A 24,212-nucleotide genomic window follows, 5' to 3' on the forward strand; every position below is an offset into this window, starting at 1 on the left:
TTTTATTACATGTATTACAGAGCAGCCTAAAGTCTCCATTTATATGGACTCAATACATTTAGAGTTTCAATTATTTTCGATGGACCACCTATTGACATTTATCTTTAAAATGGATACCTTATACATTGAAACCAGAAATGCGGCCCCAGCCCAAATAAAACAATTTTCCAAAAATATTTGCAGAGATAGTTTGATGCGTAAAAGTTCATCAGTAGGCCCTCACCCAAGAAGCCGATTGTCTAGCATTTTATTTGCAATAAATAATTTCATTTCCGTCGGGGAATGCCCTCCTAAATAGGTTTCCTACGGAAGGTAATTGGTGCGAGTGCTCCAATGGGCGCGTACTATACAAATGTAAATGTTGTATTTCAAAGAGGAAGTTTCCTCCATTGATACCTTGAATAAGCATACTCCTAATCTAGAAAAAAACGACGGTCTTCCGATTGAATTATCAAAAAAAAAAAGGAAAAAAATTAAATTTCCTCAAAAGAGATAAAAAAACAAACGCCCGAAGCTGGCCTGGGCGGCTGCCATTTGGCACCCACCTAGGTGCCCGAAAACCGGCCTAGAGGCAAAAAAATACCCTTCATTGAAAGTATTTTTTGATCATTTTTTAATATTAGATGGAAAATTGTTGATATAAGTTCATTGGAAACCTCAAACCCATTAAAGCCTATTTTTGAGAAAAAAAAAAAAAAAAAATTTTTTTTCTATTGAGCTGCAGTCGCCCGCTTAGACGCTAGGCGGTTTGGACCCCCGACCATCTAGAATCCACCTAGGTGCCGCCTAGCACTTTTTGAAACTCTGAAAGAGCGCCTTTGAAAACCGACCGTTTCTCACTTACTAAAGAACTTAAAAAATAATAGATAAAGACTCAACCGTCATAAAAACTCTGGCAGAGAGTTTAACTGGTTTCAATGGCATCATGAGATTTTAGAATAAAATATACAATGACCTATATGACATAAATCTATGGCAATAAATCATCACGATCTAATCAATGGGTCCATGATGATGCAGAGAGTGAATTCCCACACACAGTACACTGCCCACCCGTTAGAAACAACAGAAAATACAAATTTACGTAGTGCCTCCATCTTGACGTATGAAGCCATAGCATCGAAGTTGAGGGAAAAACGCTATAAATTATGTTTTGTTTTTGCTTTCAATCCTCAAGGTGGATTTCATTTTCAATCAGCACAGATCCATCAATTTCTTTCATATAATATTTTGCCCAAACTAGAATTCAAAACATAGGAGAAATACGTCACATGCTATGTTCATGTGGACCATCCATCCAAATCTACAACTAAAATTTGATATGTGAAAGCAAAGCATGTGTCACCTGGTGCGCACAGGAAACAAACACCCGATGACTGAATGAGTCTCCACGAGGCACATGACCCCATGATTTCTCAGTACAGTTTTATGTCTATCCTGCTGAAATTGCATCATCAGAGTCCACCTTTACCTGCAAGCAAACACCCCACACCTTAGGACCACAAAACCCCCACGAGAAACACACACACACGGGTGCGCGTGTGTGCACACACACACCATGGTCCAAATGAGAATAGAAATCCATGGTCATGGATGGACGGTTGTAAAAACATAAAAACTGTGATATACCATTTGCTTCATGCCATGTGCTGAGAGGAAATAACAATCATAACCACACATGTTCTATGGTTACATAGACCCTGGTATACTTGGCTTCAGATGCACGCACACACGCACACACATAGACAAGCTGAGATTTGAGCCTTGGATATTAGTGCTGTGGCATTTAACCAAGAAACCACAATGTGAAAGACAAGAAAATACAGCTTTATTTGATATGTTTGGGCATCCCTTACCTGTTTCAAGTGGTTTAGAAGAGTTCCATGCAGTAGCTTCTGAAGTTTGTCGCACTGATCAACCATGAGGCCTGAGCTTCTCATCTCTGAAAGCTGGCTCCAAAGGCGCTCAATTGATGTGTATGGGAACCACACAGCACACATCTTTTTACGCCTCACAATATCAACAGGTCTCTGTAAATAAACAAGTTATTGCAATTTAATGCTCTGGTAGCAAACAACTGTCATGGGTATACCATTCTTTGGAGTGAGAACCTAGAGTTTGGTTTTGTCTTTGTTTCGGTGTTCAGTCCGTGATTGAGAACTGCAATAGCAGGTTGAGGTTACGAGCTTAAACACCAGGCTAAATGCTAGATTTATATGGCATCTAAATATATTCCTAACATTCAAATATATCAGCCGTTTTGGATGAGTTTCAAGGGAGTGTTTTATGCTCTCGTGTACAAGAATCTAAGAGACTGCTTAGAGTCTTCATTATCCTTAAAACTAGTACATGAATTGAATAATCACTACTGATAACCTTCATGACAGCCTGTTTTCAGTTTCAACATCTGGATCAGGGTTTAAAAACAGGCTTGGGGTACAGAACGGAACCCCCATGGTTCCAAGCTCGCTCTGTGAGCCATGGGATGTCCATACTTAAATATTCTTTTAAATATAAAAAAAGGAAAAAAATATCTTAAACTGAAACATTCTTAAATCATGGACTAATTGTAATAGTTGGAGATACCACTCAACAACACAAATCCTAACGGAATCAAGCAAAAAAAGAAAGAAAAAACAAAATATATGAGAGTTTTTAGTGAATTTGAGGGGTTTTTCAGGAAAAAGATATACAATCATAAAATTGAAAATCTACAAAAATTACCGTTTTAAATCATGCAATACTTCTGCAGATTGAAGATAACACTCCCTACAACAAGAAATCTTGCAAAATATTGAAAAGAAAAATAAAATTAAGTTTGAGGATTTTTAAAGAAACTGACAAAACTTTTGATGCTAGAATCCCTTTGAATGTAGTTTTTTATCAAAGACCTTGTGTTACAAATCTACAAGAAGGCCCCAATGTGGATTTTTTTGACACATTTCATAAGTTTTGGTTGAGAAAATCAGAACAAATTAATGAAATGGTGGACTAAGGTATTTAAGTCCAAAATGGCAAGTTTTTACCACTCAATCATGCCAAAAACCTATTTTGACCCTAAATCTTTTGTTAGGTCTATTGTACTTGCAAATCAACTAGAGATGAATGATTTGCAAAAAATTTGAAGGGATCTGAAGAAATGAGAAAGAAATACAATTTTTAAATTTTAGTTAAATCAAGCCAAAAAAAAAACCCTCAAAACTGCCCTATTCCTATGGGGACTTGGACTGGTCCCCCACTGGTCATGAGCTGACTCGGGTGGTTTCGAGTTGGGTAGGTTATTTTGTAAACCTTGACCTGGATAAACTGGATGATTTGTTTCAGCCTGCAAGACTCTAGTCAGTACTTTTTCAGGTTAGATACTCCTATTCGTATTTAATTTTGGAACGTGAATATAGTATGATATTTTCTAAATAATCCAAAAAGACTAACTCGCTGAAGACTTAGCCAAGGTATGGTGCAAAAATGCTGATAACATGCATGCCGACAAAAATATGTGCAAATATTTACCATCGCGGCGAAAGCTTCAATGTACTCAAGCAAGAGATTAGTCGCTTCTGTGTATCTGCCATAATCAACATATAGTCGGAAGAGACATGCAGGATCAGATTCTTGTCCAGTCATTCCCCACGGCATTGCCCTTCTTCCACCCTGTACATGTCCATTTCAGGCCCTCATAATACCATGTGAATAATATTAAAATGTGCAATAGTAGAAAGAACAAGTGAAAAAATCACCTTAAACATGTCTACAAGCCAGAGAGGCAGTTCAATGTAAGGATCAGTATACAAAAGAGTTTCAACAACTGTTACTGGTAACCTTGGATGCAATTTCTTGTATATTTCCTGCAAAAGAGAACCAAAATTTTTAAAACAAGTCAACATGTTGGAAGTGTCTATGCTAAGACAAAGATTTAAAAGTAAAATCCACAAAAAAGATTTTAACAGCAAATCCACATAACATACTGGCATGATTCCACTTTCTGCAGTTTCCATACAGCAATTTGATGGTGAGACTACACTTGAAGAACTGCATTATTCGAATCAAATCATAATTGTTGGGTTTGTGGCTTTTAAAGCCCTTGAGAGCATGCAAACAATAAATAAATTTAAGCGGATGTTCACACTCCATTGGGAGTGTTGGTTGACTGACCTTGGGTTGTGCGGTCTATGGCCCAGGTCATGTCTAGAACTCTTACCCCGGGGCATTGGCACTATTGTTGAGGGTCTTCAGTGGATCATCTCCTATTAAGTTCGTAGAGATGCACATGGATGATAATAAGAGCCAAGAAGCTGGGATTTCTAAGAGATGTGCCTTGTGGGAGCAAGGGCTAAATCCTCAACAACCTCCGCACGGAATGTATACATGACAACTATATTCTGGGAAACAACCTTATAAAGAGGAACCATGTACATGTACATGAGAGAGTATCCGTCTTGGCCTACAGTGATAATGAGTGTATGTATCCTTATGGATATTACTTGCTCTTGGGGGGAACCTGTAATTCACACGCTAGATTTGTGGTTCCGCCATTTATTGGCCAGTTTTTGACGGGCCAATCATGAGTCCCTGCGATTGATTGTGGGTCCTGGGATCCATTGGGTTGGTTTAAGAAGATGGTTATGAATTACATAATTTAGCATAGGTGGAGTGCATCAAAGATGTCACTTACCCTTAACCCATTAGTACCAATCCACTTTTAGAATTGTATTTCACAGTGTTTTAAAATTTTTTGAAACTCAAAAGTATTATCTACAAACTTTATATATAATTATGCGATTTTTAAATCTTTTTCAGAATTTTAATAAATTAATTTTATCCATAAAAACACCTAAAGGGCAGTTTTGAAAATTTTCAAAACTATTAGGGGACTCATTTTTTTTTGTGGGGCCCCCCTAGAGGCCCTGATCACCACATGTGCATGCATGGGGTGGACATGGGCCCCACATGGTTCACACGTTCAACCCTAGTGGGACACCCCTATTTCCCATTTTAGAGGAGTTAAAATCTTTTTAAAGATTCAGTTGGTTATGACCTAGTTATTTTGGCATGAATTAAGATCTTCCTTGACTAGGATTTCTAATGAGAAAGAGTTCAAATTTTATAGGACTATAGAAGATCTCATTCTAGTCTAAGTAGAAGTGGATATGGGTCAAATATTTGAGGGACAATGGTTTTAAGATTTCTCCTTGATCATGAGGGTTAATCTAAGGAATTGATGGCTCAAATTTTATTCTCTCTTCACCTTAGATTACCTAGGATGCATTGGTCAAAATTTGAGTCCTATTGGAAGATGGCATATCCTAGGTCATGAGGGCCTATATAAAGATGGCAACCCCCTTCATTCCCATCATCTGCTCTAGCAGAGATTTTATATGGAGATTCAAGATATCGCACATTGAATTAGAGCTGGGTGGACGAAGTAAAGATGAGCAACTGGAGTTTTATGTGATCGTCGCATACCGATGAAGTTGAAGGGGAAGTTCTATAGAACAGTTGTGAGACCAATTTTGTTTGTGGGGAGAAATATTAGGTAGTCAAGAAACAACATACCCATTGAATAAGCGTAGCTGAGATGAAGATATTGAGATGGATGAGTGGCAAGACAAGAAGGGATAGAATTTGAAATGAATGCATTTGACAGAACTTAGGTGTGACACGATAAGATGAGAGATAGTAGACTTAGGTAGGTTGGCCATGTGCAGCGCAGATCCAGTACATCTGTTGGGAGGTACGAGTTGGTTCAAGTAGTAGGCTCAAAAAATGCAACGGGTAGGCCCAAAAGGACATGGTTGGAAGTAGTTAGAAAAGATATGCAGAGTTATAGCCTCACTGAGGGTATGGCCCTTGATAGAGCAGAATGACAGACTAAGATTCGTGCAGCCGACCCCAAATAGTTGGGAAAAGGGTCTAAGAATAACACACACACACACACACACATATATATATATATATATATATATATATAGAAAAACACTACGCAACGTCTATAGGCGAAAATGAACAGTGATTTCGCCTACCCTCATCACAGTCCAAAGTTCACGAGGTCACGATTGTCCGGTAGTATTTCATTTTTCATTTTTTTTCTACAAATAGGATGACCTAAAATTTGAAGCGTGTGTTCATAAAAAATAGGGAAATCTTCGAAAAATATAAAAAAAATATTTTACATGAAAAATATTGACCAAAATACCCCTGAAATGTTTTGGAGGTATTTTGGTCAATTTTTTTTTTGCGGATAATTGTATTTATATTTTTATCGCCTCAGTAAGATGTACATACCCTCAAAATTTCAGGTCATTCCGATTTCTAGAAAAAAAATGAAAAATGAAATACTACCGGACAATCGTGACCGCACGAAGAAATTTAAACGGTGATGAGGGTAGGCGAAATCACTATTCATTTTTTCCTATAGGCGTTGATAAGACTTTTCCATATATATATATATATGATGCGTTTACATGCAAGACCATGATTGTGATATACAAAACATCATAAATCATCTGCTTTCTGTGGTTCTCTATACGTGTATTCTTCTCACTCATCGACTTGAGACACAACCATGACTAGGTGAGTTCCGCCAAGTCAATTAAACACTCGATCATTCAACTCAGTCAAGGAAAATCTAAATCTCAAGGTATAGAGATAAGCAAGGCACAATGAAAAAAATCTGAAGAAGCGAAATGTGCGCTCGGCTCACCAAACTCAAGTGCTTATCAGCCTAATCAACTATTGAATAAGTAACAGTTCTGCAAACACACCGCCCCCATATAGGGGAAGATTAATGAGTCCTGAGTAAACCCACTGACTTTGAAATAATACCACAGTTTCAGCCAACTAAGTTCAATACAATGTAAGAACTCTTATGACCAGTTTGGATGGATCCCTAGACATGATTTTTACCATCATCTTCCTCCGTTTGCGAGGGGATGCTTCTGCAAGTCATTTGTGTCCCTCACTTTTGGAACCTCACTTGCATAGAAAACGCTGCCAAATAGTAGCAATATGGAAATAGTTGGAGAAAACAGAAAACCTATTTTACACTTCTTATATAAAAGTAGAAGAAAAAATATCCCTAGGGCGTGGTCCAAACTCTTAACTAGTGATTTCATAAGTGTGTTATTTTTCCATGCACCAAAATTCCATTCCATTGAGAATAATTGCCATGTGAGCATGTTTTTAAAAAATAATGAAGTCATAATTCATAAGAATATCGATTTTAACCGCGTGATATCTGACTAGCACAAACATAATAGTTTGGTTTGGCTAGTAGTTATACTGACTATATTTTACAAACATGTCAATTGGTGGAAATTCCATAAGCTACAATCTTCTAAGCTCAGTGGATCACCTGTCGACAAGTCATCAGTATAAAGAATGAATAACATTTATATAAAACTGAAGACCTGAGAGCATCATGAAAAATAAAAAATTAGAACCTTCCCAAGGAAAAAAAGGAAAAATTAAGAACTAAAAATAACATTATTAGAAGCATTTTCCCACCAATAAACAAGTATTCTCCAAAAATGTTCTTCTAATGTAATTTGTTATAACATGACCTGTATTAAAGAACAAAATGCACAAAGATTTGGGATTTGGGAAACCAATTTCTGCAAACAATTCTTATCCATAAATATTAATGGCCAATTATATTTTTCTCATTACAAAGTTTAGAAAAATCATGTAATTTAATGCACATATTGTCTTTAGAATTAGATTTTAGTTTTCAAGCACCCAGATTGGAAGTGAGGTTGATTTTCATCGTGCTATTAACTGAGATGATTTCCATTAGATTATGGCCACTTATTCCCATGGAACTACGGCATTTAGTTCTGCCAAAAAAAAAACGGATAACATGCTAATGAAGTGAGGCATGTGATTCACATATGAAATGGAACAAGGAAATTAAGAGCCACTTTAATGCAATTAATGATCAGGAAGGGCTCCTTACAAGGTAATGTTCAAGAGTTTGCCACTGGTTATTTGCCTTGAACTGGATTGTTGTAGCCTTTACACCAGAAAAACCTGGCAACTTTCGCTGGTCATCTGATGATGACAAGAGAAGGTAATTTGGGTGTCCAATAGTCCTAAAACATGCAATCATCAGCACGTCACATTCAAATGAATACAGACTGCTTTCCAAACCTCTCGCAAAAATCCCTAATATTGAAACTTGAACAATTCAACAGGAATATAGATAACCCAATCAAAGTCACAGATGGCTTACCCTGCAGCTGAAGTTCCAAACCTATTCAGACAACACTTCTGCGAAATAACTACAAAAGCTCTTTCCAGTTCTCTGTAAAGTGAAATCATAGTCAATGAAATGATCGAGTCCCCTCCACTGAGCCCACAAAAATGTATAACCTAAGGACCATTCATAACACAGGCTATCAAAGTATTACCTCTTCAGGTCTGAGCCCTTCCAGAACTTGAGAATAACTGTAAATGCCGTATCATATAAATTAGCCTCCACTAACTGATCCACTGTATCAGCTAGAAAGGTGAAGCTCCCTGTGATGTAAAGAAAAACAGCACCTCAAGATTTATGTATGTGCAAAAGTCCAAAAAAATTAAAATAGAATAAAATAAGGGAAATTTATCGGAATACCTATAACAGATAGACTATTCAACATTTTACCTATTTGCAACTATTCCAACTCATGGTCATGTGAATTTTGATGGGTAATTTTAAAATTAAATAAAGAATACAGGTAGAATGTTCAACTCTCAAGCGTATTGAGATAAATTTCCCATAAAAAACATGAATGTTAGCCTGTGTTATATGCTCATGCAAGGGTGTTCCCCTTAGGCTACACCCTGTATCACCTGGATGCAGTGAAAAATAAGCAAGGGTTAGCTAGGGCGTTGGACATGGCCCTTGATAGAGAAGAATGGAGGAATAAGATTCATATAGCCAACCCCAAATAATTGGGATAAGACCTGGATGATGATGATGATGAAAAAACATGAGTGCAACTTCAGCACAAAGGTCATCTGCGCATTACATATGGGTGGAATGATTTCAAGATTTCACCTCACCTCGAGATGTAAGTTTGAGGTTTGCTTGTGTAAGTAGAAGTTCTGCTGAAGTTAGTACATATTCCTTTTCAAGCTTCTCAATATCTACATGATGTTGCTGCTTTGGTGCTTGTTCATCGTTACTATTCACAACTGCAACGATAAAAAAGACAGTGCATTATATTTCAGATTGAGAAAAATACAAAAAATAAAAATTGGAAATCACAGTTTGTTAGTGAAACAACTATGTTATCATGACATGTTTAAACAAAATCAATTCGATCTTTAGCTATTAACTTTTAATTGGTTCTAATTGGTGAGTTCCACTTTTAGTGAATTTCTAGACTAGGGTAGTTTGAATTCTGAATCAGATACAGGACATATAACAATGAAATGCTTTTCAAGCCAGACAAAAAAGTCATACCGTCCTCACTTAAAGATTTAAGCCTTTTTGAAGGAGACTGTTGATCAGGAAAAGAGTAGCTTTCCTGAAGTGATTCAATCCAGGCATAAGCAGGACGAACAAGATGCAGAGCGTTAATTGCAGCAGTTAATGCATGGAGTCTCTCTTGTAATGCTAAGGAAAGCTGTGAGTATTCCATTGATGTTACTTCTTTAGCCAAACGCACACAATATCTATACATGTAAGCAGAAGCTTTTCGCCAGTTGTGCTGATACATTTGAATACCATAAAGCAGCTTGTATGGATTTGGTTTGACTCTTATATCTGAGCGCTCAGCCTGCAGGAATCAGTACATCAGTCTTAGTCAAAATCAGAAAGGTTTAATGTCATGTGAACAAGAACAAAGTAGTTCTTCTGCGTATAGTAAGAAGCCCAAACCTTCCAAACTAATTCCTGTTCGACCTTTTCTATTAGACCAACAAATGGAAGTTCACCATCACAAAGTACCTGCAAAATCCCAGAAAGCTAAGCATTAACGACAAAAATTAGATAGATAGATAAACAAAAGCAATCGCATTTACATCAAGTTCAGAAATTCACATTCATATACATCCCAGCATTCAAACTGCGAGGGCTTAGTATATGCTGAAAAGTAGATATTGAATATCACATAACAATCCGGGCCAGCGAAGACACTTAATTATGCACTATCTTGTTACACCTGATCAATAGCGCCATTATATTAATGACATTCATGTCTTTGCGAGCTACAAGTATTCTTGAGATGTAAATCTATTCATGATACCTCTCTATGTATCTTGATGTACATATTTCCATGAATGGATATTTGGTACTTTGGTTCTAGTCCAAACAACATATGAAATGTGTCATAGGGATTGACTGATGGTACGAGAACTATGACAATAACGTGTTTCAATGATGATTTTACTGTTATGTCAGCTCCCCAAAAATAACCTCGCATGCCATGTGGAAATCACAGAAAGCAAGAAGGGCACAAGTGAAATCTTCACCATAAGACCCAGATGCATTTTATCGCATGGCATATGCAACTCAAATGCACCAGAAAATATGTCTTTGGCGCATAGGAGACTGCACTTAAAATGCTTACCATCAACCATTTTGTTGAGTTGCACAGATTCCAAGAATACAAGACAAGATTGAAGTGTTACCTAGACATAGATTGAAGTGTTACCTCGACATAAGTCATTTTCCAGATTTGTTTTTTTTTTCTTTTCTGGATTCTTATCGGGTATTCGAGGTCCAAGTTCTCATTGCAGGCTTGCAGAAAAGCCATTCTTTCATCTCAGAATTGTATCTCAATATCTAGTAGAGGAGATTTCTTTTAATATATCCAATGTGTATTATCAGACTCTGTTTGAAATCTGAAGTAACTTGTGCAGGACCATGAGGTCATGGCTCCTAAACAAGGGCAACACACAAGGTGGGCTTAGAAAAAAGGTTGAGGAGTTCCAATTACATTGAGATTTAGGAGTTCCAAAAGGTTTTGGTTACTATATGGATTAGGACAGCAATGTTTTGGGCCTTACGAAGGTTTCCTAATTGGGTTGCAATTGATTAATAAAAGGTCTAGTTGGAGTAGAACTAGGGTTAGGGTTATGGGAAAGGATTTTGGCTTTAGGCAAGGTTTAGTGCAGTTTTAGGATTTCCAAAGAGGTTATATATCTTGCTAAAATTTAGCAGGTCCAGCAAGTTAGAAGGGTCATGAGATGGATTCTAGGGTTGAATTAGGGCAAGTGTAGGGTTTAAACTTCTGTTGAAGGCTACGGCAAGTAGATATATGGATAAGGTAGCTATTGAGCTGGTTTACCTAGGGTTTAGAGAGGTGTGTTCAGGGTTTCAAAACAAATTTGGTTTTGTATAATCTTAGATGATCACGCAGGATGTGAAACAAGCAGGGGCCAGAGCTTACATGGGGAAAACAGCCATTCCACAAGCTAAGGTTTAAGGGAATACCTTGATCAAGAGAGAAAAGGGGCTCTAACTTTTATGGAGACTCCCTAAGCTAGGCTAAGTTGTAGAACCACACTCCCTACAGAAAAAGTTCAGGAATCTCTCCTCTAAAGTTGGCCTCACAACACAATTGAAATCCCTAACTTTATTACTCGACATGAATTGACTTGGCTATAGGCCATGGGAATTTGAATCCCACTCCATTTGACATAGCTTGGGACTCAAGCAATCTCTATTTTCCTTAACTATCTATCTGAATTTCTAAACATGGTTTCAAAAAGCGAACCGTCTATTGCCTAGGCAGGCCAGGGGCCTTGGGCTCATTGCCCAAGACTAGGCAGGTGTCCTGGATGGGGAATCCCTTGGCAGCCGTCTGGGCACCTGAGGCCAAGGCAGACGCCCAAAACCCAGCTCTGAGCGCTGCCTTTTTCTAGTTTCTACTATCTACTCATGTATATCTGATGCATATGATGAGGCTTACCCTACTTTTTCTAATGGTGACTGAAGACACTTGACTCTTGGTGTTTGAGTCTTAGACTGTATAGCATCTGTTTGGTAAAAAGAAGAATATTCTCCTTTGATCATAATAAAAAATGGAAAGTGTTCCTAGGGGCACAAGACAACTCTCTCTAAGGAACTCGGCAAAATAGCCCCGTAACTTCGGGAGAAGGGGTGCCTCCTTACAAAGGGGGTCGCAGTGACCAGGACCAGGAGATTGTTTACCAAAAACACAGGTCTCCGCAAAGTCGTACGACCATGTATGGGGGTTGACGCCTGCCCAGTCCCGGAAGGTCAAGAAAGTTGGTGACCGGATGACAAGGGAGCCGGCGACCGAAGCCTCGGTGAACGGTGGCCGTAACTATAGCGGTCCTAAGGTAGCAAAATTCCTTGTCGGGTAAGTTCCGACATGTCGGGTAAGTTCTGACATGTCTGTGAAGATGTAGACCACCTGCACCTGGACAGAAAGACCCTATGAAGCTTGTCTAAAATTTGGTATTGTGTTGGACCAGAATTATTCCTCCATGTTTCTACTATTTACTCTTATGTGTAATGGTTGTATCATTGTATAGAAATATGGATTATGGAATGATACGAACTGTGGAGCATGGAGTATGGTTCATGGATTGTGCCTGTATTACTAATATGCTGATTACTATTCTATTTAATTTTTATTTGTGCTAGTAGTCTATCTATTACGAATATACAAGGATTTGGAACTTTTTGGATCACGGGATTTTTAATATTTTATGATGTATACTCATATTCCCCTGCCACCTGCTCTTCTTCTTCAACCTAGGTTCTAGGCCGCCCAGGTTCTGGGCGGGCGCCTTGGCACCCCCCAGGTTCGTGCCGCCCGGCATTTATTGGAACATTGCTTCTAAATCCTTCAAAAATTCGACAACTAGTAATTTTTGGAGACCTTCAAAATTTTGGGAACTAGACGTTACATATATGGAAAGAATCTTTTCCAATTGAACAAACAATGATATGACGTGAAGCCCATGTGAATCTTCTATTTCAGGTTTACAATCCTAAAGCGAATCCAAGTGGTTAGGTAGTTAACATCTCGTTTGAAAACTCAATACTTAGGTAGTTCGGAATTAGATATTAGGTGAAGATCTTTTTCTAGTTAAAAGTTACGAGAATCTAACTAGTTTTAGAATTCCATAGAAGACTTAATTGCATATAATATATTTAGAAGAGTGGTGGGATTTTACTAGAAGAGTGGTGGGACTGGGATTCCTATGGATAAGGGTGTAACTATCCTCCTTTGACTCATTATGGTTGGGCAAGGGATGGATGGGCGATCGGCCCTCTCATACCATCAATTTCCCAATTACAATAGAAAACTAATTCACCTAATTTCAAATCTAACCTCTAGACCTCCACCCCTTTATTGAAAAAGAAACTTTCAAACTTGGCTGGCTGATGGTCATGGAAAGGATATCAGACCAAACCTGAACTGAGTATGTACCTCTCATCCAAAATGCTACAGGACATCTGGTAGTAACTAGAATGGGGCTGCATTCTCCAGACAACCTTACATGGTTGTGGGTGCCTCTCAATCTTCAAATTCAATTATTAACAAATGCTTGGGAGATAGTGTCAAAAATGCTTGAGGCTGCATATCTTTTGCTCACACTTGACTTGTGTACAAAAGACTTTTTTTTTTTTTTTTGTTTGAGCACTCCTCAGGCTCATCTTCTTAAAAAGAGAGTAAGGGTTGGACTACATAGACTTCACCTGCCATAGGTTCAATAATTCTTCCATCTCCCAAGGGATTAATCCTTGCCTGTGGATACATCACCCACAGGTTTAAAGCCATGATTGGACAATGAAAGGCAACCAAATTCAGTTCTTTGCACTTTATGGGATTGTTGCACTTTTTTCAGTGTTGTCACATACAATGCCTCATCCTTTACCGTCATATCCCTCAGACATGATGGTAGCTTTTTGCTTGAATGTGGGCAGGTATGGGGCCAATTTGAAGAGCTATCTATGTTGTGAAGCGATTGCTCTGAGTGTAGAGCACCTTATTGCCACCTACTTGAACATGTCCAAGCTTCAGAGGGATTATATTGGTCACCCTGGGAGTTAAGCAACTCCATAGAGCTAAATAGAGTCACTCAAACTTTTGAGAGGAGAAGAACCAAGAATGTGCACTCTTTGCAACCAAATCTCGCCCTTTCTTCCATTTTTGTTGAGACAGGTTATTAATTGTCACATGCTGATTATATTGAGACTTCATCTTGGCATTAGTTATGTCTCTTCACTTAGGGATTTGGAAAAATGAGGCACAGGTTCGACCCATTTGGGTTCACAAAGCTGAACTCAAAGCAAACTCCTAAAGAGCAACTTGCTCTAATCCCAAAATTGATTCGGGACCAAGAAGGCTTGGCTCCAAGACAACTGCAATACGCAACTGGGATTAGCAAAAAAGGCTGAGGTACATTTAGGAGTTCTAATTAGGTTTAGACTTAGGAGTTCTAAAGGGTTTTTTCCTTTTTGGTTCCAATAAGAATTAAGAAAGTAAAGTTTTGGGTCTTACAAAGATTTCCTACGTACAGTTTGCCCTTATGGCCAAGGGGAACATGGTGAAGATTTAGTCATGGGGAAATTAGATGGGGATGTGGAAGATAAAAAGAAATTTTTGATTATGTGTATCCCTCCGAGTTTCAAAATCCACACAAGATGGAAAAGAAGAAGGGGCCCAACCTTACATGAGAAGAACCTCCAATCCATAAGCTATACTTTTGAAGAACAAGGGCTCTAACTTTGGGCAGACTCTCCTAGCCTAGGCTAGAGTTGTAGAATCACTATCTCTACAAAAAGAACTGATCAATGTCCAACCTAAAGATAGCATCTTATCACAAATCCTAACTTATTTCTCCTCTAAAGAAAGCATAGCATCCTATCACAAATCCTAACTTATTACCCAACTTGAATTGATTTCGCCATACGTCTAGATCAGTATTTATCAAGGTTTGGATCCATCTTGCAAATGTGTTAGAGAACAACATCTTATAAACAATTAAAAAGGATTCTAAGTTTCCAAATTAAATGATACCTAAACCTCATTAATATTGAAATTCATAACTGAATTTGTAATTTTGACCATGATTTGGAGTCCGAAACATCCAAATTTGGGAAAAAATACTGAACTATCTAGGAGAGGTCTTGATTCCAATGCTTCAAATGAAATCTTGGTAAAATTTTGTGCCTTTGGAAAGGAATCTGCTTCAGCAACCTTTTCTTTCTTTATTGTTTGAACCAAGTAACCTTCGATCTGTATAAAACGGGATTCTTTTGTGAACCCAGCAGATGACATGCTGATTACCAATGTGGCAAAGTAGCACATGCCAGCTCAAAGGAATCTATTTTGAGCATGGAGTTGGAGAAGTAAAGGTAGCATCTAATAAAATAGGACGCATAACCTTCAACTTCCCTTCTCAATAAATATGGGTGGTTGCCCAGGAAAGGATACATAGAGGAAAACCATACTCAACACTCCAATTGCAAGAGCTTATTAATTTTTCCTTCAATGCCAGGAAAACTAGGTAGAATATTATATATGGAACCAGCATTCTAGCTCCTACAATCAACAGTACATTGACATGTATATTCAGAAAATCATCTTCTCCACTAATCCTTGTCCGACTCTTAAGACTTTTGCTAATTAACAGGCATGGCAGAATGAAACAGCAACTTCATAAAGCTGAAGCTATGGTAATTGCTCCGAGTTGTGTGTGAAGGGGCATCTCTCCAATCGTAAACAAGGAATTTTTGGTGGAGGAGAAAGAAAATTAGTCACTAGTTCAAACATGCAAAAGAGGCAGTACACTTTGCAAGTTTAAGCCCAACGTATTTCCAAAATCATGAAATACGCTGGGTATAAGTCACTAATACCACATGAACTTGATAAAATCTAGATAAAATATCCCATCATGCCATTACATTGTACAAAACAATGACTCATTGTGGATCAAAAGACATCCAGTCACAAGATACGTATATTTTCTTTAGATACAAGACGTATACATGTTACTACTATCTTATTCAACATGTCCATAGCATAGAATCAATCACTCTATGCAATGTTCAGAAGCCTGTTAACATAGCCCCTATTGCCACTCAGAAACTCAGACTCAGAGTCACACAAACTAAAATTTCCGTCAGCAAAATAGAACTATCAAAATGTTGGAAAAGACAGTAGTATTTTTCTCACTAGATCAGATAGGCATAAATATAGGTCAATCGAGGGTAGAAATTGTGTTATGACAGTGAAACAAAGATTTCACAGCATTTTCATTTCAAACCAGTGAACCATTGACACTTAGAAAACTTGTACACAACTTACAAACAGAGGAGTGCACCTCCCTTACCCATGTTCTTTGATATGTAGAAAGTTGCAGCAAGCAGATTATCAACATCATATAAAAAACAATTTCAACATCAACCAACTAAAAAACAGAACAAAGGCATAAAAATTTAAGCAAGGAAACACTTCTCGGAATCGTTGGTCAACAGTCAACAAGAGAATCAGCTTGCCATTGCAGGAAATTTGGGTTACAAATTTCAATGTGAATGTCAAACATACAGTATAAAGGCACAAATTTATCATGCTTCCCCTACCATTAGATGATGTTGACAAATGTTATAAAACATTCACACATCTTAAAGAGAATGAAAACGAAAGTATATGCTGTCGAATTATTGAAGATGTAACAGGATGAGTATATGCTGTCGAATTATTCAAGATGTAACAGGATGACCTTAGTTGCACCGTGCTCACATAGAACAATTATAAAACGCCGCAAGCAGACATATTTGCTCTCTTCGTCAGGATTTGATATGATTGCACAATATGCGTCAAAAAATTGATTTAGATCCAAAGTGAATTTGAAAACATTAGCCCATAGCCGCCCTTTAATTGAACTTGCAGATTCAGGAAGAGGAGAGGTGATATGAGTTTCGCCTTCTAACCCCACAACTTCATCAACCTGCTCAAGTGCAGCAAGAGCAAATTGGCAAGCACCATGGCTTAGACGATACTGCTCAAAGATCTGCATCACCCACTCATAATAATGAAGCTTCCATGCAGCCTCCGGGGCAGAACCTGTATGTTAAGCATGTTAATACCACAATCTTTCCCATATGGAGGAACTCTTTTACATTGAAAGTCCAACATACCAGGAAAAGGTAAGCTTGTCTGAAATGGTATATTTTGCAGAGCTTGAGAAACTCCTTGTCCAGATGCAGCCCTGTTAGCAAAACAAATTGCATAATATTCATGGATAAATCAACATGTGACAGCCCCATAGGTGCAACTAGAGTTCACAATGAACAGTGAGAAAAGGAGAAAGATATGTTGACAAATGTCCAACAAATGAGTAATACCTAAAGAAACAGCGAATAGCTTCGCAAACTTTCCTTTCTTTGTGGACCCCATGCAGTCCGCATTGTGCACGCACAAGCAAGCAGAAACCCAGAAGATGAAGGCTCGCAGACCATTCATCATCGAAACTTGGAATGCTTTGTGATATTTTTTTAGTAAGCAAATGCTTATCAATGGTTATGAACAGCTTCTGCGTGTAAATAAAATAAAAAAGTTACATGGAAAAAAGGCAAATTCTCGTTAATGAGAAACAAGACTAAAATGCAACCAAACTAACCTCAATTGCAGCATACTGGCCGTGCTGAAGTAGGACACCTGCAAGCGGAATTGCATGGTTGTAAAAGGCTAGGGACTTATCCCGGCTCTTGCCAAGGACAATCCAGCCACTGAAGTTCCGCACTAAATTACGAAAGGAGTTTGGTTCAGGAAATGAGCCTGAAAGGAGGACGACACGCTCTTCCGAAGTTATAGGATACTCAAGTAAAAGTATAGAAGCCAATGTAAGATCAAGTGTACCAAACTTTCCGTCCCATGATCTTTTCACATTTTTGTTATCTGCACAACAAAAAGAATGTAAGATACAAGATAATGAAAGTTGCTAAAAAAAAAAAAAACTGTAGAAAAAAATACAGAAAAAATATCATCATTTTCTAAGTTAAAATAAATAACCCATAAAGCTTCTTTCACCTTATTTAAATATGTGCCACATCCATTGCTTGAAAGAGGAACAAGACAGAAGAAACAAGGTATGTTAACTACAGTACTAGAAAGAACAAACAGGATGAAGAGGCTAGGGGATGCCAAATATGCATATGAAACATCCACTTCACTTACAAAGATTCTTTATAAATAATCATGCCATTAGTGATAGAATATGACCTGTCGACCCAGTTTGCACATTTGTCACTCGAAGTTTCAGTGACTATGTGTGGCACTAAGCCGGTATTTTCTGTGTTTATAACAATGACATCTTGTGCACACCTCAAGTGGGAGATGACACTTATCAAATGTGGGGCCAACTTTCCAGAAATTCTGTTTTGCCCCAGTCTTCAATGAGTCTGCTGTGAGCAGCTTATCAGAATATGCAATCAAGCTCCACATTGAGATTAAAGTGAGCCTATAAAAATGAAACATACAGTCATACACATTCAGAGAAGGTAGGAGTAGAAGAAAGGTTAGGTAAAGAGAGATGAGTCTAAGGGAAGGGTTTGAGGTGGGAAGGTTAGGAAAGTTTAAGGGGATGACCACTTGCCGATATGTAGAGACATGACGGACACTAGATATATATAGATAACTCGAGCCTCTCTTGGATTTTCAAGTCACGGGCTACAAGTGCCCAAGTTTTTTCCAAATCAACTAGTGAAACCTACACACTTGTTGACACCCAATCGGGATTTATCAGGCTTTATTCATTACAATAGGTTATCCATTGATATTTGACCTATATCCAATGCCAAATATCTAGATTTTGTCTCATCATAGATCCCCTTAAATCTCTCGTAAAAACATATTTCCTAAGATATTTTCAACTAAAACATTTAATTTCCAAAAATCACCCTTTGGAGTCCCACTTAGTGGGGCATGTGGCCCATGAGGGGCCCACGTCCCACACCTTGTGGGCCCCATGTGTGGGAACTAGGCCCATAGCCCATACGTGGGTCCCACTCATTTAATAAAAAAGGAAATTCCAAAAATACCCCTGTTATGAAAAATTACAGAAATACCCTTGTGGGGCTTCTACATATTTTAAATCAATTTTTAAATTTAAAAATATTCAAATATCTCTGAAAGCCATTTCTAGTTGAAATCAATATTTCCGAGTCCTTTAAAAATTTAAAACATTAAAAAATACTTCATCTAAGTGGTTGGTACCTAATAGGTCAAAACAAATGAATGTCAGAGCACTCCACCTGTGCCAGGATGCATGATGCTCTATCGTCTTCTCAAAACAACCCAACAAGACTCATGACCCATAATCAAGTGTAGGAGCTCATGATTGGCCTGTCAAAGCTAGCCAATAAACAGTGCAACCATAATCCTAGCATGTCGATTACAGGTTCCCATCTTAAGAGCAAGTCAAAATGCACACATTACTATAGTGCAAGGGGCTCTCTCTATGCACATGTACACTTATCCCTTTATGTAGGGTTGCTTCCAAAAAATGCGGTTGTCATATGTACATGTCATGGGAAGTTTTGTCGAGGACTTGGTCCTCTCTCACATAGGTCCTTCCTCTGCACACAGAAGACCATACAGCTCTTCTGGCATAACAATCATGGGCATTTCTTCAAACTCAACAAGGGGTGATCCTTAATAAACCCTCAATAGTAGTGTCACATGCCCTAGGTCAGTCAACCACAGTGCACTCCCACTGAAGTGTACAAATCACTATAAATAATTTTGTTTACATGCTCTCTAGGCCTTTAAAGGCCACAAACACCAACAAAAACACCACACTCTATTCTCTTCCTTGAGACTTCATTTTTTCCTCCACGAGTGTTTGGGTGTACTTGCTTCATTCATGAGTTAGGTACAGGTAGTGACAAGTTAGATCCCCGAGCTATTAAGTGTGTTTTTTTGGGCTATTCACGCTTCCAAAAAGGTTAACATTGTTATTATCTTGGTTAAAAAACGTTAACATTGTTATTATCTTGGTTTACGAAAGAAATTTGTTTGTGGAGATTATTTTTTTTTTTTTTTCAAATACTCCTTATTTTTCAGAAGATGGTAATACGCCTGATGTAAATTTCATTTCTACTGCTCCGAAAGAAGTCTCAAAGTCCTCATCTTCTGTAGTTCCTCATCCTATTCATGTTGATACTTCTTCATCTCAGTTACTTAGACCAACTAAACCTTTTGCTTCTACAAATAATGATGTCCCTCAGGGAGCAACCTCTAAAGGTTTACACGGGAAAAAAAAAAAAAAGTGTATGATGGACACCCTCCACCAATTGAACCAGCCACTCAATCATTATATTCACCTACAGATCCAATTCCTGCTTCTAACTCACATCTTACATCTGGTGATGATAATGCACATATCACCATCCGTAACGGTATAAGGTCTTGTACTCAAAATCACATTTTACCTTTTACAAATTTGTTTCCATCCTTTCAAAGATTTACTTTAGGTCATTCATCTATTTTTATCCCTAAGTCTTATCGAGAACCACTTTCTCATATTAGGTGGAAGGAAGCAATGGAAGAGGAAATAGATGCACTCAACTTGAATGATACATGGGAGCTCACCAAGTTACCAGCTGGAAAATGACTATTGGGTGTTGTTGGGTTTATGCAGTAAAATATTAGCCTAATGGCACCAATAGATTAAAAGCTAGATTGGTTGTCAAAGGATACACCAAAACCTTTGGCATTGATCACTCTGAAACTTTTTGTTCCAAGAGATTAAAAGCTAGATTGGTTGCCAAAGGATACACCAGAACCTTTGGCATTGATCACTCTGAAACTTTTTGCTCCTATCTGCTCCTATTGATAAACTTAATTCAGTTTGAATAATTGTATCTATAGCAGCAAACAAGAACTAGCCAATGTAGCAGCTTGATATGAAAAATGCCTTCATGGTGCTTTACAAGAGGAGGTGCATATGGAGCAACAACCAAGTCTTGTTGCCCAGGGGGAGTCAGACAAGGTATGTAAGCTGAAGAAAGTCATTTACGATTTGAAGCAGTCCCCACATGCATGATTTGAGAGATTTAATGAAATTGTTGTGGCATATGGATTTCAACCAAGCCACGCAGATCATTTAATGTCTATATGGAAACAAAACTCCAGGACAATTGTCTTAGTTGTATATGTGGATGATATTCTTATTATAGACAATGATCAAGAAGGAATCAGTTTTTTGCAGAGAAATATGAAACAATATGTTTGGACATAGGATTCAGGCCAGATAAGGTATTTTCTAGGAAGTGAAGTAGCCAGATCAAAGTATGGCATTAGCTTCTCTCAAAAAAAGTTGATAACTGATTTGTCAACAGAATTTGCATGTTAGGTGCTAAACTAAATGATAATCCTATGGATTCATATACAAAACTATTAGCTGCCAAGGGGAAGTTGTTTGAGGATCTCGGAAGGTAAAGACAATTGTTAGGCAGGCTGATTTATCTGACCATCAGTAGGCCTGATATTGCTATTGCTTTTGCGGTGAGTGCACTATCCTAGGATTCCTCACTGGGATGTTGTTTGTAGGATTATGAAGGGAGTTCCAGGTTGACGTCTAATTTAAGAGCCAAGTAAACATTTGACAATTGAGAGTACTCAGAGGCTAATTCGGTAGGTTCTCCATCTGACAGGTGGTTAACCACAGGATATTATACATTTACTAGTTGAAATCTAGTTACATGGACAAGTGTGAAACAAAATATTGTGGTTAAATCCAATGCAAAGCTGAATATAGAGCAATCGCATATTCTAGATGTGAATTGGTGAGGCTAAAGACAATGATGCAAGAGATAAGGTTTAATATTGCAGAACCTATGAAGATATATTGTGATAACGAAGTTGAACCTATATAGCTAGTAATCGAGTATCCTATGAGAGAACTAAGTATATTGAAGTACGTTGTTGCTTTATTTAGGAGAAGGTTACTAGTAAGCAGGTGTCTACTCCATATGTGAAATCTAAGGATCAGTTGGTGAACATCTTCACTAAAGCGCTTAGTCATAATCTGTTCCAAAAATTTGTTCCAAGCTAGGCATGGGTGAAATCTGTGCTACAACTCCAGGGGGAAGTGATAAAGTCTTTTTATCTTCATTTTTCTCTTTCATTTAAGTTATTAGGGCCTACATGTCCTATTTCGGTTTGCATGGGCATTATTGCCATTTTGCATATTTGACTAATGTAAAAAGGAGATACAAAAGGTGCCTGAGGTCCATTGAACTCTCTCGTCACTCTCTCTTTAGTTCTCGCCCCTTTCTTTCCATCTCTATCTCTCTCTCTCTCTCCTTTTTTGACAACTCCAAATTAAGTTTCTCTTCATTAAAGAAATTATCATGCCATAGATACTGAAAGAATAGTGAACAAATCCCTTATGAAGATGCAGGAGTAAACCTCTTAAACCATGAAAACAAAATAATAATGAAAAAAATGGACTTTTTAAATATGAATGAAAAAAAAAATGGATAATCACCAAACACAAGAATGGATATTCACTAAGCACAAGAACCTAAAGAAGCATGAACAAAGAACCATGTCTAAAAGTGACCAGATGAATACCAGAGAAAAGCATAAGGAATAGCATGGAGAATCCACACTCTCTTATAAGAATAAGAGGAGATGACGTGCTCCAAGAAAGAAATAAGCAAGCCTAATTCATGTTATATTTATCCCCGATAAGTTCAAGTGAATATTTAAAGAATATTGAGTTTGTCTATATTGGACATAACACATGTACATCATATTTAATGAAAAGGCATTATCACATACATGTGTTGCCTTGTATACAGACACAAACAAATACATGCACATCCATAAATGAATAGCATGGAGAATCCACTCTCTTATAGGAATAAGAGGAGGTAACGTGCGCCAAGAAGGAAATAAGCAAGCCTAAATCATGTCCCATTTGCCCCAGATAAGTTCAAGTGAACATTTAAATAATGTTGAGTTTGTCTATATTGGACATAATGCACATAAGTTATACGTAATGAGAAGCATTATCATATACATGTGTTTCCTTGTATACAGACAAACAAATACATGCACATCTATAAATTCCACACACACACAGATATTCTTAAGGGAGTCGTTTGTTTTTCAGGAAAATGTTCTCCCATAAAACAGACATTTTTCCCACATTAATTTTGTGGGGAAGGCCTTTTCATTGTACCCACTGAGAAGTTCATTTCTCAGATTTTGAAACTGTAGATAGGAAATTAGCTCTCCATCCCATAGAAGTAGAGCTAAATTCATACCACACATTCATGGGGGTGAGAGGAGGGGTATACCCTGCAAATCCCCCTTATTCTCCCTCACCCTTATCGGGAAGCTTAGCAATCTCAAAAAGGGCAAAACTATGTACATAGATTTAGTTGGGGCATTTAATTATGTAACCATATCCAACCCACCTTTTTCATATGATTCTCTCTCTCTCTCTCTCTCTCTCTCTCTCTCTCTCTCTCTCTCTCTCTCTTACACACACACACACACACACACACAGTACGCACGCGCACGCGCACACACATACAACAGAGATCTCTCGCTCTCTCACATACAGATTTTGCCAACATCTAATCTCTTGAAAATTTTAATGTTTTGAATCATTAATCTCTCTCTCTCTCTCTCTCTCTCTCTCTCTCTCTAAAACTTAATTTTCAAGTTTGAAAAACACTGAGTTCTTGCTTGAAGAAATTTGAGTTCAATCAAACCAGAAAGCAGTCGATCAAGCCTATTCAAGCATCAGGTATGATTTTGATTTATCAGTTTTTTCAATTGGATTTCCATTCATTTTAGTTCGATTTACTGACACAGATTATTCTCTCCCTAAAAACAGCTTTATTTTCATTGATTGTAGATGGATTTTTATTGCCTTTTAGTTTTTGTTGATTTCAGTCAGATTTTGCATGAATTTTCCTGAACACTCTCTTGATTTCTTGTTGATTTTCCATGCATTTCATCAACACAGATCGACTTTCATCAATTTTGTAGGATTTGATTTCTCTGTTTTTTGGGTCCATGTTTTCTTCTATAGCAATAATAAGCATTTCATTAGCAATGTGATTGATAAAAGCATGGTTGTTTAACAGTCTGATTGATAACAGTATGGCAGTTCATTAGTCTTGAACATGCAGAATCATGATAGGGAAACAGCATGATTGATAAAAGATGAACAGCATGATTGATAGAAGATAAACAATGTGATTGATAGCAGTGTAACTGCTT

At 37.7% G+C, this 24,212-nt stretch overlaps 1 protein-coding gene across 6 annotated transcripts in view; it reads right to left on the reverse strand.

Moving 5' to 3' along the window:
- Positions 1-1,151: 1,151 nt before the first annotated feature.
- The window catches only part of SAR1 (SUPPRESSOR OF AUXIN RESISTANCE1), a 48,027-nt gene continuing 24,966 nt past the window's right edge, over positions 1,152-24,212 (reverse strand). The window contains exons 14-27 of one of the 6 annotated variants that reach the window (XR_016040080.1): positions 17,590-17,867; positions 17,315-17,502; positions 17,108-17,178; positions 16,710-17,033; positions 9,863-9,931; positions 9,455-9,761; positions 9,043-9,174; positions 8,406-8,514; positions 8,228-8,299; positions 7,952-8,087; positions 3,738-3,845; positions 3,511-3,651; positions 1,857-2,030; positions 1,152-1,471 (exon numbers count right to left, since the gene is read on the reverse strand). Coding sequence is in view for 4 of the 6 variants with exons in the window: in XM_020671792.2 (XP_020527451.1) it covers positions 1,667-1,750; positions 1,857-2,030; positions 3,511-3,651; positions 3,738-3,845; positions 7,952-8,087; positions 8,228-8,299; positions 8,406-8,514; positions 9,043-9,174; positions 9,446-9,761; positions 9,863-9,931; positions 16,690-17,033; positions 17,108-17,178; positions 17,315-17,502; positions 17,590-17,867 (2,222 nt within the window). In the remaining 2 variants the exon portion in view is untranslated. Of the gene's footprint in view, positions 1,472-1,613; positions 1,751-1,856; positions 2,031-3,510; positions 3,652-3,737; positions 3,846-7,951; positions 8,088-8,227; positions 8,300-8,405; positions 8,515-9,042; positions 9,175-9,445; positions 9,762-9,862; positions 9,932-16,689; positions 17,034-17,107; positions 17,179-17,314; positions 17,503-17,589; positions 17,868-24,212 lie in introns of those variants that run through there. The other 5 variants (XR_016040079.1, XM_088845896.1, XM_006851832.4 and 2 more) reach the window with 5 other exon arrangements.

The sequence above is a fragment of the Amborella trichopoda genome, chromosome 9, assembly GCF_054954075.1.
Source record: "Amborella trichopoda isolate Santa Cruz 75 chromosome 9, AtrichopodaSantaCruz75HAP2 v2.0, whole genome shotgun sequence".
NCBI classification, from domain to species: domain Eukaryota; kingdom Viridiplantae; phylum Streptophyta; class Magnoliopsida; order Amborellales; family Amborellaceae; genus Amborella; species Amborella trichopoda.